The following is a 14,595-nucleotide window of genomic DNA, read 5'->3' on the forward strand; positions in this document are numbered from 1 at the left end:
TGTCAGTATAAACGTTTCTTTGTTAGGCAAAATCTGGTCAGATTTAATGCTATAACTCAGACAAGTAAAAAACATATTGGAAAACAACTGCAGCTCTGCTAAAAGCTCAACATGTAGATTATCTGTTTGAAAGCATCAGTACATGTCCAAACAAAACTGAACTTTGAATGCTCTCTCACAAGCTTTCAAAAGCTGATATCCAATACCGCCCAGCAAGGCAAACATCTACACACAGGGTCAAATACTCCTTTTGCTGCTAATGCAAAGCAAAGTGTTGCACATTTATGCTCCAGTCCAAGATGCAATGTTATTTACATTTTTACAACATGCAATAGTAAAAATGTCAGCACATGCTGACATCATTTCACCCTTTAAAAGGGATGTTCAGTCAGATTTTTCCACACTTAACTTACATTAAAATCATCAGGAAGAATGTGGAAAGTGCATTGTTCTACTTTAAAGAAATAAATGAGGCTTTCAGTAGCCATGGAGCGAAAACTTGCTCATCTGGGTCTGCAGATGAACCCTTAAACACAAGAATGTGCCATAAAAATAGTCAAGATCTGTCAAAATATCTGCTGCAGTAGTTTGAGTTCGGCGGGGAAAGTTGGGAGTAATTTCTGAACACATCGTGCAGAACAGCGTATAAATCTTCAGGGTGTGCCAAAGTCACCTGGTGCAGTGCATCCTCCCTTTTTTAACTATCACAAAATTACAATGATAAACTGTAACACACGCTGTATTCCTGCTCGTGTTTTAATTTCTGTGCCTCTGTAAACTCATGCACTGAGGTAAGGATGCTAAAAATGGAGCAGTCTGCGGAGTAAAGAAGCAGCTGGCATCCACTCCTAAAATAACCTCTCCAAAAAGCTTTCTCAAGATTTCTGAATGGTAACATAGTCCCGGTCCAAGTCATCACGTAAAGACTCGTGTCTGAGCAGGTAACAGGGAATGTGTTGCTGCAACCAGGGAACAACAGGCTGGTATCCTTACTAAATTAGCTCTAACTAGTAGACGTGACGTTGTATCGTTAACTCGGCCCGTTAACAGTCAAAGCTACAAGCTAGCAGAGAGAAACTTCGTCTTACAAGAACATTTAGTTTATACGGTGACACAGATATCATGCAGGCATTACAGTCGAGCTGGTAGAAATAAAGGAACTACAGACAACACGCAGTCTCTATGGGCTGAGGGTGACAGGCAGCTAGCTTAGCAACGAGCTAATGAATGTAGCTTACAGGCTTGCTGTCATGAGGAAAAGAAATAATATCCCAAACTCACATGTTACTATCGGCTTGTTTTCCATGGTATAGATGATTGGCTTTTCCTCTTGACTCTCCATGTGTGTTAGCGGTAGAACTCCATGAAAATGACAAACTAGGCTTTATTATTAGCAAGTGCTTATGTGTGCAGTTGAGTTGAATCGATGGGGCCTGTATGCCCACTGCATGTCCGGGATGTACGTAACCGTGCGTCATTAAAGGGCCAGGCTTTTCTTTCTTTCTTTCTTTTCTTCTTTTTTTAGGGAATCTGAAATAAAAACGTTTGTCTTCATTAATCCTGAATGAAGTGCATTACAATCACTAATCAATTTCCCTCTGGGATTAATAAAGCATTTTTAATTGAATTGAAATAACTATTATCATGACATATTAATTCTAATATTATAATACATTACAATAAATATTATTTATTTATTTTGTCAATATTATAATAATTTACAATTGTTGACAAGTTCTATAAAAATGAATTAAAGTGATAAAAGTGAAATACATTTGTGTTATATTGATTTGAGACTCTATAATAACTACTGAAAACAATAAAATTAAACAATACAAAGCACTAGTCCGGCTCCCCCAGAAGGGTGATGGGCTCCCCTGAAGCCCTCAACAGACACACCAAGGTGGAGCCTTGAAATTGATCCAGTTTCAACTTATATTACATTATTTACATGGACTCAGTGCACCGGGACATATTTCGAGCACGCTGTGTGTACCCTTTAACCCCCCCCCCCACCCCCACCCCCACCCCCCACCCCCCCACACACACACGTAAAGTTTTATTGAAGGCAATCAGACAGATGACTTCACAACAAATCTCCCCTCGTTTCATGGGGCTCTCCCAGAAGACTGTGTGTAACCTTGACTGTGGCCCCAATTGAATGTGTGTAAAAAAAATCGTCTGGTTTCTCATACCAGATAGTAACTTGTCACTACACTACACTTAAACACAACAGTAGACTGTCTGTGGATCTTCCTTGGTTACTAAAAGTATCTGGTGCTTGTGACTTGCAAAGCAGTGACTTGGTCACACCTCTGCTATTGACTGTGGCAAAGGAGTTAAGTGGCCGTCCAGAGGGTTGCAGGTTCATGCCCTGCTCAGTCTGTTGCAGTCACTGGCCCAATCCCAGTACTCGCACTGCACCCTGCGGTCTTCATCAAAGTGCACTTGGAAGAAGTGTGCATTAAGATTCAAGTGGTACATAAGTGTGCAAATAATTGCCGAACTGAGACAGGCAGCATATTGACTGCAGTGCATGCCGGGATGCTGGTCGCTGTGATAATTAAAAAAAACAACTTTATTTACAACTTAAACAAATAAACAACAATTCTTTGAAATAAATTTACATCCATTTCTACTTTGTCTAAAAGTTTCAGAGCATCAACTAATCATCCTAAAAAAACTACTTTCATTAAAAAATCGATACAGACTTGGGTAAAGTGCAGCTCAAGGGTGCAAGAGGGGCATGATCAACTTCCTCACTTGAGAATTGGGACACACACTCACACCCCTGATTGGGATTGCTCAATTGAAGGGCATAAGTGGAAGTGCAGGTATTGGGATTGGGCCACTGTGTCTTTGGACAAAGATGTTTCACCCTCCTTGCTACTGCTGCTAGTGGTGAGAGGGACTGATGGTGCATATGGCAGCCTCACTTCTGTCAGTGTGCCCCAGGGCAGCAGTGGCTACAATGTAGCCAACAGACAAGACAGGTAATTGCTGTCCCATATGTACAGTGGGGCAAAAAAGTATTTAGTCAGCCTCCAATTGTGCAAGTTCTCCCACCATTAAACGATGAGAGGCTTGTAATTTTCATCATAGGTATACCTCAACTATGAGAGACAAAATGAGGAAACAAAATACAGAAAATCACATTATCAGATTTTTAAAGAACTTATTTAGAAATGATGGTGAAAAATAAGTATTTGGTCTCGTACAAACAAGCAACATTTCTGGCTCTCACAGACTTCTTTGATAAGAGGCTCCTCTGTTCTCCACCTGTATTAATGGCACCTATTGGAATTTACATATCTGTGTCCCTTACTGGCGGCTGCAAAGTTCTGCAACTCAAATTAAATTTATATTTGTGGTTTTTAGTGATTGAAGTTTACAATAGTAGCTTACTGGGTATATACATGTACCTTTGTTATTATTTTTCTTTAAATTATTCTCTTAAGTGTTTGTGCTTCTGTAACAAGTGCATTTCCCAACTGTGGGATCAATAACTTCTATTCTATTCTATTTCATTCTATTCTATTCTATTCCAGGCTCAGTGTCACACTACACTCAGCAAATGAATCCACACCTATGGTTCCTGAGCCTTTAGATGGTCTCTCAGTCTAAATTGGGTAACTGAAATAGAAGGACATTTTCACCATCTTCTCGTTTTTCCAGTTCATCCATAGTACTTAACATTAAAAAAATTAAAAATACAATTAAATGACAACAGCCAATTAATAAGCATAAAATAAGCACAAAAATGAAATAAGACACAAAGAGTCAAAAAACCAGGACCACCCTGTCACCCCAAGGTGTTGAAAGCTTTGGAGTAAAAATAAGTCTTCAATAACTTTTTAAAAACAGCAACAGATGATGCCTGCCCAATGGTGACCGGTAACACAAAAGATTTATTAAAGTATTTTGTGTATGCAGATAAAATAACTTTCTTTAAAAAATAACTTACATTTTTTGGTATTTAGATTTTTTTTAATTTTTAATAAAACTAATAATTAATTTTTATTTTATTTATTGACATTTAGGTTTTGCATAAACCATTGTTTTTTTAAGAGATTTAAAAAAAATGTTTTATCAAAAAGAAAATTGTGAGCTACAAAAGTCCAACTAGAACGTTTCTCCAGAGGATTATGCTGGTTTTTCTCCTTAATCAAAAAGCTCACTACACTGGTGTCAGTTGTATATGCCACACATCTAGCTAAACAGGAAGCGATGCTGCCATCCAGTGGAAATCAGATGTATTGCAGCAACCATGGCAGCTGTGTTTTACAGCATTTACATGCAAAAACAGAATAACTTACACAAAAATACATTTTTGCCTTTCCTCTCACTACTGTGCTTCTTTGTCAGGTTGCTTTTCTTGTCCCTCAGCGTGTGTTATCTCCTCCTCAGATTCTGCTTCTTCACCTTTCTCTCCTTTTCCATCTCCAGTTTCAATCTCAGCTCCATCCCCTTTCCCGGGTCTCTCGTCGTCTTCCTTGTTTTCAGTTTCCTCTCCAGCGTCCTCTGTTGCCTTTTCGAGACTATCTGACTCCTTCAGGCCACATTGATCTCCCTCCACCGCTCTTTCAGTCTCTTCTTTAGAACTTTTAGTGCTCTCTCCATCCCCCTCTTTGAACACATTATCATCATGTCCCTGCTCTTTCATCTTTATATCTGAATCTTCCTCTCCCTCTGCCTCCTCTCGCTCCCATTCACACTCTCTTCCCACCCCCTCATCTCTCCCCTCTCCTCCTTCCTGTGCATCGTCTGATGTCTGAGTCTGCAGCGCCACGGCCTGCAGCTCCAGTTGCTCCACTCTGGCCTGCATCCTGCGGTTGCTTGACTCTAATTCCACCATGAGACGAGCCAGTTTTGTCTGCAGGGCCTCCACGTTGCTCTCCAGCCTCTGTATCTTAGTTTCAACCTTCTCAGCCTCCACCTCCTCCACCTCTCCTCCCACCTCCAGCATGCCCATCTTGATGAGGATCTGTCGGCCTTTCTCCTCAAGGTGACGTTTGGCTGCAGGAAACTCAGACAACACATCTGTCAAGTTTTCTTTAGACAAGCTGAAGAGGTCCGAGTGGCCGATGCTTCTGATGTTGGCGGTGCGACGATTGCCTGACTTGTTACCTGCAGGAGAAATACGTGGATTTCAAACTTGATTGATGCAATTAGTTTGCATCTTGGTTTAAGATATAAAACCAACTTTCATCATTATTATGCAAAGGTGAACTTTTCACTCTGGTTTCAGAGACTTCCCTCGCTGCACATCTGAACAGATGATATTGTAAATTTTCAAAGATGCACATTTTGCTGTTTGGATTTGTTTTGTTCATGAAAAGACAAGCTGATGAAGGAAACATCAAAGCATAAACATGTTATCATGGATTTATAATCCGACATACTGGAGCTGCCGTTGTACAACATGTACAACGTTATCTAAGGACAGATTTAGGAACAATGACAACTAACTTAAAAACAGTTTGAAATGTTATGAGTGTTGTTTCCTTTGTTTACTTTTTCAATAATTAAATGATAGTAAAAGGTGAAACAAAGTCATTATTTGGTGGAGAGCAGCTCTGAAAACACATCTGACAGCTTTCTTCCTCTCAGTTAATCTAAAACCGATACTGCTGAATGTCTTTTAAATTTGTGTTATTTTATTTCAGTTTAGAGCTCTTTCTTGTGACTCACCCGAGTTTTTTAACCCGATGTAAGATTTTTTCTAAATGAAGTATTGGAGAAGTTTGTTTTCAAACCTAAAACATGTCGGACGAGCTGCTGTGCAGACGTATACGTGTGCACAGGGGCCATGCAGTCATGATTAATTCATGTATAAAGAAACTTGCTACTTTATGATAAATAAATGAAACAGTTAAGCATCTTAGCTGATATTGCACATCACAGGAAGATATAAATGGTGCTCTAACCTGAAGAAAATTTGAACTTGTAAAATGTCTCAAAAACTATTTCAGATTCAAGTTTCTTTTTAGTCAAACAGCACAAACTGGAGATTAAACGTTCAGAGTTCACCACGTCTTACCAGGATTGTCTGAATTGTAGCTGGATTATATTATCTGATGCTGCCAAGGAGCAGGTAAAACAAAATGCATAAGAAAAGAGTGACTGGTTTAGCTTTCAGTCACACCCAAAGGTTGGTTGTTTATGCCTCCAATCACACAGCTTTATTGAATAGTTTTTATATTTAAAATGAAGCTGTTTTGTTGCAAAATCTCTAAACAAGCAAAGTAAACCTTTCTAAAGCATGATGAGTTGCTGCCATGTGTGTGTGTGTGTGTGTGTGTGTGTGTGTGTGTGTGTGTGTGTGTGTGTGTGTGTGTGTGTGTGTGTGTGTGTGTGTGTGAATAGCTCGGTTCTGAATTCTAGCATGTCCTTTATTGAATAAAACATTTATTGTATTTTACATCTATACCAGTTCTTGTTTGCTTTAGTTAGAACCAATTATACAACAAAGGAAGCAGCATTATAAAAATATGTAACTGATTAATTTATTTGCATGATCAAGAAAATGTTATTTTAACAACATTACTTGTTGGATGGAATAAAAGTTTGTGGAAAAAAAATATTACTGCATCACCTAACACCACAACCCGGACAACAAACATATTTAGAGTGCAATGGACCACAGGATGTGAAATGTGCAGCATCAAGATTTGATGTGATTACTGCTGATTTTTTCCCCTTTTTTCCATAATTTCTTCCAATATATTAGTTTTTTTATTATAGTTCTGGTATTCCCATTTTTTTCTGTCAATGTGGCACCACTTATAACAGAAACTTTTATTTATTTATCCAGATGAGTCGAGTAAGAACTCATTCTCATTTACAACCATGATCTGGCCCAGAGGCAGCAGCAACAGACGCATAATTGTCACACCCTGTCCTGTCCCCCCATTCTGTTCAGCCTTGTGTCTCTGCTAATTGCTCCCACCTGCCTCTCGTTTTCCAATCACCCAAGCTCCCAGCCCTCTTGTATTTAAACCCCTTCAGCTCGGTGTCTCTTGTTGGCTCATTGTTCCCATGTCCTGCGTGCGTTTGTTATTAAAACCTTTTACGTTACCCAGTTTGTCTACCTGCCTGATTCCTCCCCAGCGTGTGGATCCTCACCTCCGTTCCACTCACCGGCACGTCGTGACAATAATTAGGTTTACACCAACAACAGATAAGATAACAACAAACAAGATAAAAATAGGCTAAAAACAGACACAAAGACAAAGGACTGTTCTCATGTACAATATGTACAAGCAATCATAACAGACTCGAAACAATCTTTAATACTTTCAGAGGGATTAATAAAGTTATAGCTGAATATTCATGATTAGTTCAGACTCCTGCACAAAAATGTTGCCTTTTGGAGTAAAATCTCTCTTTTTTTTAATTAAATGTTTTGCTTTTCCTCCATTGAGTCAATCAGAGAAACATGATTTTTACCTTTCAAGATAAAAACTGATTCAGCATAATTTAATATTGTCAGTAAATGATGCTCTTCACATTTCTATATTTTGAAAAATTCCAGGAGACGCCGTTTGAGTCTAAACACAATGAGCAACACTCTTCTTACCTTTGATGTTGAGGATGCTGATTTCTCCAAAGAAATTTCCTGCACTCAGCACAGCAAATTCTGTAACCCCATCATCTGCTACGACTGCAAGTTTCCCCTCTTTGATGATGTACATCTCATGGCCCACATCCCCTTTCCTGCAGACATACTCTCCTGGGCTAAACACCTGCAAGATAAAAGCCTTGAAAAATCTCCTCTGGAGAGCAACAAGCATGTGTCATAGCTGTGAGTCATTGCATACTGTTCCTGTGAGAAGCAGATGTATTGTAGGTAGGAATAGTGACTGTTGAGTTAAAAATATTACAAATCTGTTTTATTTCACTTTGAATGGTACCTCATCCTCATTTCCAGCTCTATAGTCATGATCTGGAAGTTCAGCACGGTTTGATTCACAAACTCCTTAAACTGCAACAAACCTGCTGCAATATTTCATATTTCCCAGAAGATTCCCCTTCCTGACCTGAGGTGTGAGTTTGAGAACCAGCTCCTCCAGCAGGCTTTTCTCACAGCTCTGGAAGATGGTCACTTTAGAGAGCGTGGGAAGATGGACACTGACTGCAATCTCTGTCCTCATGTGTACAGGCAGCTGCTGCAGGATCTCATTTTCTCTCATGATCTTCTTGTTGATGTGAAGATGCTGATACCAGTCATCGATGCGCTGTCGAAGCTCTTTGCTGATGTGGTGGCTGCGCAGGTACGCTTTTACCTAAGTGAGATAAAACTTTGTTTCCTCTAAAACGTAGTTGGCAATATTTTGAAATAAATGTGATTCATTACTGTTTTTAAACCTTTTATAATGGCAGAACAACTTACCAGCTCGTGGTTGGGGAAAAAGACATTGTCACGGTCTCTAAGGCTTGTGATGACATTGCCAACGTTCCCAACGATTGATGCAAACACCAGGACGGCAATTAGCAGGTCTGCAATCATGAATAAGTACTCTTCTTCTCTCTCAGGTCTGGGGGTGTCGCCTACTGTGGTGAAAATCTCGGTAGAGAACCAGAAGCAGTAAAAGTACTGGCGCCTCTCGGATGCAAATTCTGGGTCGGATATGTTTGGGTAGACCCATGGATCACTTCCAAAGCCAATGAAATTGGACAAGGCAAAGTAGAGACAAGCATTCCAGTGCATCAACACAAAGATGTAGATCATCAGCTTTGTGAGGCGGAAAGTATTGGGGTAAGAGGTTCTTGTCTCCATGCGATCCAAGGCCTCGCTGAACCGTGGGATACGCAGGAGGCGGTTAATCCTCACCAGGGGAATTTCAATGCCAACTGCAAAGTAGAGGAAGTCAGTAGGCAGCAAGGAGGCCAGATCCCACAGGAAATGTTTAGAGTGCAGGTACCGCTTCCGCAACTGAGTCAGGTCCTTGATCAGTATACCTTGATCCAAGTAACCTGCAGAGAAAATCCAGCAAAACACTTGAGGCACAACGCACAGGATTTTCACATAACCCAGTTCCCATGTTTCTGAAAACCCTAAGACGTACGCGGGGTTGTCCGTTTTTTCTAATGACTCCAAATGCATCAGAGAGTCTGAAATGACTGACCAGGAAACCTGACTGTGATACCAGTCTGAAATGTTTTTCCAGCTTTTGCTCATTTTCACCATCCAGTTTGATAGTTTTGTCCCATTTTTTTCACAGACAACATTTCTTTAATGAATGCTTCAATTGGTGGAGTTGCCGTTGGACGGAAGCTGTGTTTTAGCTAGCAAGGCAACGTCTTGCTCCACTTGGTGCATTTATTTTGAATCATCACTGGGACTCCTGTTTGCACAAGTTTCTTCCAACTCAATGACTTGGCAGCAAACGGACTTGTCGCACCATGAACAGGCACGCCCGTACAAATATGTGGAAACAACTGAAGGCTGTTCTTGACTGGAATACATATTTTTACTGCAAACGTATTTGACATAGCTGCAGTTATTACTGCTAAAATGTGTGCCGATGGGGATGATTTCAGCAATGGAAAAGGTAACTGTATTGGTAATTGTGGGCTTCAGCATTTACTAGTGATTGTTTCTGAATTTGATATCAAACAGATGTACAGCTGGTGTAGCAGAACAATATAAAGTAAACTCCAAGGATCTAAGAAACAACTTGTCATGGTCTGCGTCTGAGTCTCCCTTATGTGTCTCCTTGTGTTCCTCATGTGTCCCCTGGTCTGCAGCCCCTCCAGGTTATCCCTCCCAGGTCCTGTGCCCCCGTTGGTCTCCCCTAGTCACCCCTCTGCAGTTTTTCTATACGGTTCAGCTTTTCATTTAATTAGTCTCTTTTAGTGTGCTTCTTTCTCCACCGGTTTTTGTAGTTCTCCTTCCTCCTTAGAACATTAGTTATTTAGCTTGCTCTTGTCTTTAGGTTTTGTTTTTGCTCTTAGCTCATGTTGGTTTCCCCTCCTCTGCTCACTTTCCTCTGTTAATTGTTTTCACTTGGTTTCTCTCCCCACGCACCTGCAGCATATCTCCCACTCATCCTGCCCCAGTGTATTTAACCCTGTCTGCGTCTCAGTGTGTTGTTGGGTCATTGTTTGTGTCACCCTTGTCTCATTCCCCTCTCTAGATTTTGTATCTCTTGGTCTCTTACGGGTTTTTTTTTTTTTTTTTTTTTTTTTTTGGGATATCTCTAGGTTTTGTTATTAGGACTTTTTGATTTTGGTTTTTGGCTCTCTGCCTTTTTGGATTTTTTTTTACGTTATTTCTACCATCCCTGTGTCATCTGGAATCTCTGCATCTTTGGGTCCTAACCTCCTCTTGGCTCACAACGTGACACAACTATAAACAACCTTATCTGCTTAAGGTTATTTTCTTGGACAACTGCTCTTCAATCTCTACATGCTCCCCCTGGGTCAGGTCATACACAATACCAATAGTGCCTATCATAGCTATGCAGATGACACCTAAATCTACCTAACTCTGTGGTCCTTTAGACTCACTCTGTCAGTGTTTGGAACAAGTCAGTGACTGGATGCAGTCAAACTTCCTCCAAATAAGCAAAGACAAGACTGAAGTTATTGTTTTTGGAAATAAGAAGGATATATACGTAAAAGCTGCCTTGCCTTCACATGTCAGCTTTCATGTTTATGAGCATTTTATGCCTAGAATTTCATTCCTACGAATGTAAAATTTTGAAAATTAGCAGCCAGAACCCTGAGATGTCTCAATGGTGAAAGGGAGCCAAGTAAAGTGTGTTTACCAGTATGAAGAGTAATTATCATGTCTGCGGCATACATGAGGTCTGACAGATAGTCCAGGGTGAGCCACACTGGAAGGAGGTTCAGTGCAATCGCAGTGAAGCATGTCCTGACAAAATAATTAAAAACACCAGTGAGACCACGTAAAGGTCTGATCAGCTCATTAGAAAAATATTATTATTTGACATTCAGGAAAATCCTAATACTGCAATTATTTACCTTAAAATAATGATGACCCCATTGTACACAACAGGTACTATCATGACCTGTAGCCAGATGTAATAAAAATGGTCTGCAGGGTCAATCACCCACTCTTTCCAGCTGACAGGGAAGGTTTGAGAGAGAGAATGAAAATTTATCAGAAATTTGTCACATCTTCACTAAAAAGTAGTAATTTTCAAAAATGCATCATAATGTTAATGAAGTCATTTTGTTTTTACATTAATTTAGTCACTTTCTGTCTGTCCAGAAGAAGTATTAATCACTGATGTTATCATGAAAAATTTTATTCAAGACAAGTTTTATTTGACAAACATTCTTGTTATAAAACAACAAATTATGGTTAGCTGAGATTAATTTTACCTTTAATTTGAAATGGCATTTAAAACCAACAGAGGTAACAAAACATACATTTAAAAGTCGCTGTCAGATAACAGATGACAGATCTAAATGTGTGTTTCCACTACAGAATTGAGTCAACATTTTAAATACTCACTTAAATTTTAACTTTGAGTCCTGACAGTTGTGTCGTTTCTCTTCACTCTTCACGCCGTCCACTCGTTCATTCATTTTCTGTCCATTATGCCACTTGAGCAGCTTCTGCCACTGGTTGTTTCTAACATTACTATCTGGTTTTTCCATTCTCTACAGTTTTAGGCCTAAGTGGGCATGGCCTTTACTCTGAAACAAGTTTATCTGTGGCTCAGTGGTGTGTGTCTGATTAAAAACCAGCAGGTGTGCCTCGGCACTGCCTGGCGATGCTGGTCTCTATGGAAGAAAACAACAACAGATGTCACAAGTGCTCTGGGAATTCTTGCTTCTCCATGACAGCCAAAGAGATCTATCTCTGTACCTCACAGACACAAATAAATAACAAATAAAGAGATCAAAGTTTTTGCAAGAATCAATAAAGACAAAAAAACAGATTAGAAATCTTGATGTTATCATTGACTCCAAACTTCTCTGGACATTTTAAGACTATAACTAAATCAGTGTTTTATCATCTTCATCAAATATCAAGAGTCAGAGGTCTCATGTCCAGACCAGACTTAGAGAAACTTCTTCATGCTCATATTTCTAGTCGGCTGGACTACTCCAGTGGTCTCCTAACTGGTCTTTTTTAAGCTGTGAAGCAACTGCAGCTTGTTCAGAATGCTGCTGCTGGAGCCTTAACAAGAACTAAGAGAACGGAGCTCATCACTCCTGTTCTTGGATCTCTACACTGGTCGCCAGTAAACTACAGGATAGATTTCAAAGTGCTCCTACTAGTTTATAAATCACTCAATGGCATTGGGCCAAAATACATGTCCGATCTCATTCCTGTATATACACCCAACAGTGCTCTGAGATCCTTAGATAACAGTCAGCTGGTAGAACCTTGGATCAGAACCAAACATGGTGGAGATGCATTTAGCTACTATTCTGCTCAATATGGAATCAGCTTCCCCATGACCTCCGATCTGCCCCAACCCTAGTGTTGTTTAAAACAAAACTAAAAACCATAATGTACTCATCAGCCTTTAAATGAATTGTTTCTTTCTCATGCGTCATCTCCACTATAATCTGCGCTGTAACTTGGCTTCTCCTTTAGCTCTAAACTGTAATTCTATCTATGTGTATTTTAATTTGTGTTTTTATGTGTTTTTATATCATGTCCTGATAATTGTAAAACACATTGAATTGCCTCTGTGCTTGAAATGTGCTCCATAAATAAAGCTGCCTTGTCTTGCCTAAAGATTCAAAATTAACATAGTTTTAAAATGTAAAGTTTGTAAAATGACATGTCTGTGTTTTAATCTCTTCTTAATCCCACATCAAGAACCAAAGCATTTTAGTTTTACAATTTTTATTAATAGGAGGCATTATTATTATTATTATTATTATTATTATTATTATTATTATTATAAGTCTGTTGGGGTGCAGGCAGCTCTGACCGAGACAGGAAGAGACTGATCAAGCTAGTTCACAAAGCTAGCTTGGTTCTGAACTAGGGCTGCAGCTATTGGATATCTTAGTATTGGAGTATTCTATCAAATCTTCCATCGATTAATCGAGTACTCTATTTGATGACGTTTTAATTGAAACGAGATCATGGTATGCTGTAAAAATATGAAAATAAAAAGCAAAATGATAAAAGGCTCAATAATATATAATAAAGTAGTGTTGTCTAGTTCCCTCTCTCCCAGCTGATATTTATTGTTAATAAATATTTTATGGAACAACATCTGACCCACATTTCAGTCACAATTTAGGTGTGTGTTGACCTCATCCTAGTCAAAGTAACATATCTAAAAATATTCACACATAAGGAGTAGAATTTCATTACTTCATTAACATGTTCAGTAGAAGCCACTGGAAATGCTAACTTTAATTTCTACTGTAACAACGAACGTGTGGTATATTTATTTTATTATGAATTGTTTGGCAACATAAGCTAGTCTAAATTGCATTGAAATATAAAAAGTGTTAGTGAATTATATGCTACGACGGCTTGCCACTCTCTTCTGCGGCAGATGGCAGACTCGTAGCAACAACCAGACGGTAGCTGCAGCGGATCCGCCCCACACCGCTGCAGACACCCACAAATAAACGTGATGCTGGAGATTCTCCTTCCGCTTGTGGAGTTTAGTCGTTCACAACCGTCACGTTTTTTCTGAACCACACTTGCTGTGATAATGGTACCCGCTAGCTTAGCATTAGCAATGCTCATAGTTTAACTCTTGATCTCAAACTTTGCACCGTGTCTGCATTTTACAATGGTTTCTGTCTTTGCTGGTTTCTCTATTTTCCTCCACAGCACCTAGATCACCACATGGTGCGCCAGTAAATGTGTTCAGACTGTAGAGCGCACATTTAACAAATCTTCGAATCAGCAAAAAATGAATCGAGGAATTTAATGAATCGAATCATTTGATGATTCGTTTCAGCACTATTCTGAACTGCCCACTGGATACACTAGAGACGTGTGAAAGGAGGATGCTGAGGAAGATGACCACCATCTTATAAAAACCCTCCTACACACTGCATTCCACTGTGGAGACCATGGACAGCTCCTTCAGAGGCAGACGGAAACATCCCAGATGTAAAACAGAACGCTACCGTATACCATTCATCCACCTCTGCAGTAAGAGTGTAGAACTCCTCAGTCTAAGCTGTACTGGCATTATCCTGGTTCACAATAACACCAATGTAATATTCAGAATGTGTTCAATACCCGTTCAGTACCAGATTTACATAGTATATCCTGCAGTATGCTGCATACTGTTGGAACCCAAGTTTTTTCCTTTTTTGTTAGTGGTTTTTAGTGGTCACAGGTTACAACTCTAGATTACTGCCTATACATGTACCTTTGTTATTATTTTTTCTTCAAATTATTCTCTTAAGTGTTGCTGCTGCTGTAACAAGTGAATTTCCCCCACTGTGGGATCAATAAATTCTATTCTATTCTATTGAATTCTATTCTAATAATAATAATAATAATAATAATAATAATAACAATAATAACAATAATAACAATAATAATAATAATTCACCAATTTTTCAAAATAGGTTTTGTTTTGATATTTTTTCCAGTTAGGTTTAGTGCATGCATTAATAACATTAACA

General features: G+C 39.2%; 2 protein-coding genes across 2 annotated transcripts in view; both read right to left on the reverse strand.

The window, feature by feature from the left end:
- Window positions 1–1,462, reverse strand: part of trappc10 (trafficking protein particle complex subunit 10) — a 32,335-nt gene extending 30,873 nt beyond the window's left edge. Inside the window, exon 1 of the mRNA XM_015965932.3 lies at window positions 1,282–1,462. Within this exon, the coding sequence (XP_015821418.1) occupies window positions 1,282–1,342 (61 nt within the window). The 5' untranslated portion in view covers window positions 1,343–1,462. The remainder of the gene's footprint in view (window positions 1–1,281) is intronic.
- Window positions 1,463–4,141: 2,679 nt separating this feature from the next.
- On the reverse strand, window positions 4,142–11,631 carry cnga4 (cyclic nucleotide gated channel subunit alpha 4). The gene is made up of 7 exons (XM_070544385.1): window positions 11,486–11,631; window positions 10,990–11,145; window positions 10,773–10,879; window positions 8,393–8,976; window positions 8,040–8,285; window positions 7,580–7,745; window positions 4,142–5,127 (listed from the first exon to the last, which is right to left on the reverse strand). Exons 1-7 carry the CDS (start codon window positions 11,629–11,631, stop codon window positions 4,346–4,348), a joined length of 2,187 nt encoding a protein of 728 aa, XP_070400486.1. The 3' UTR covers window positions 4,142–4,345.
- Between the last annotated feature and the right edge of the window lie 2,964 nt (window positions 11,632–14,595).

Source organism: Nothobranchius furzeri, chromosome 14 (genome assembly GCF_043380555.1).
Source record: "Nothobranchius furzeri strain GRZ-AD chromosome 14, NfurGRZ-RIMD1, whole genome shotgun sequence".
In the NCBI taxonomy this organism is placed as follows: Eukaryota; Metazoa; Chordata; class Actinopteri; order Cyprinodontiformes; family Nothobranchiidae; genus Nothobranchius; species Nothobranchius furzeri.

Excerpts from the sequence above, each read along its gene's own strand:
- cnga4 (XM_070544385.1), bottom strand. The coding sequence starts at position 11,631 with ATGGAAAAACCAGATAGTAATGTTAGAAACAACCAGTGGCAGAAGCTG. Across the intron at positions 10,880-10,989 it reads GGGGTCATCATTATTTTAAG|GACATGCTTCACTGCGATTG; the intron begins GTAAATAATTGC and ends TTATTTTGTCAG. Across the intron at positions 5,128-7,579 it reads CAGCATCCTCAACATCAAAG|GTAACAAGTCAGGCAATCGT; the intron begins GTAAGAAGAGTG and ends TTTCTCCTGCAG.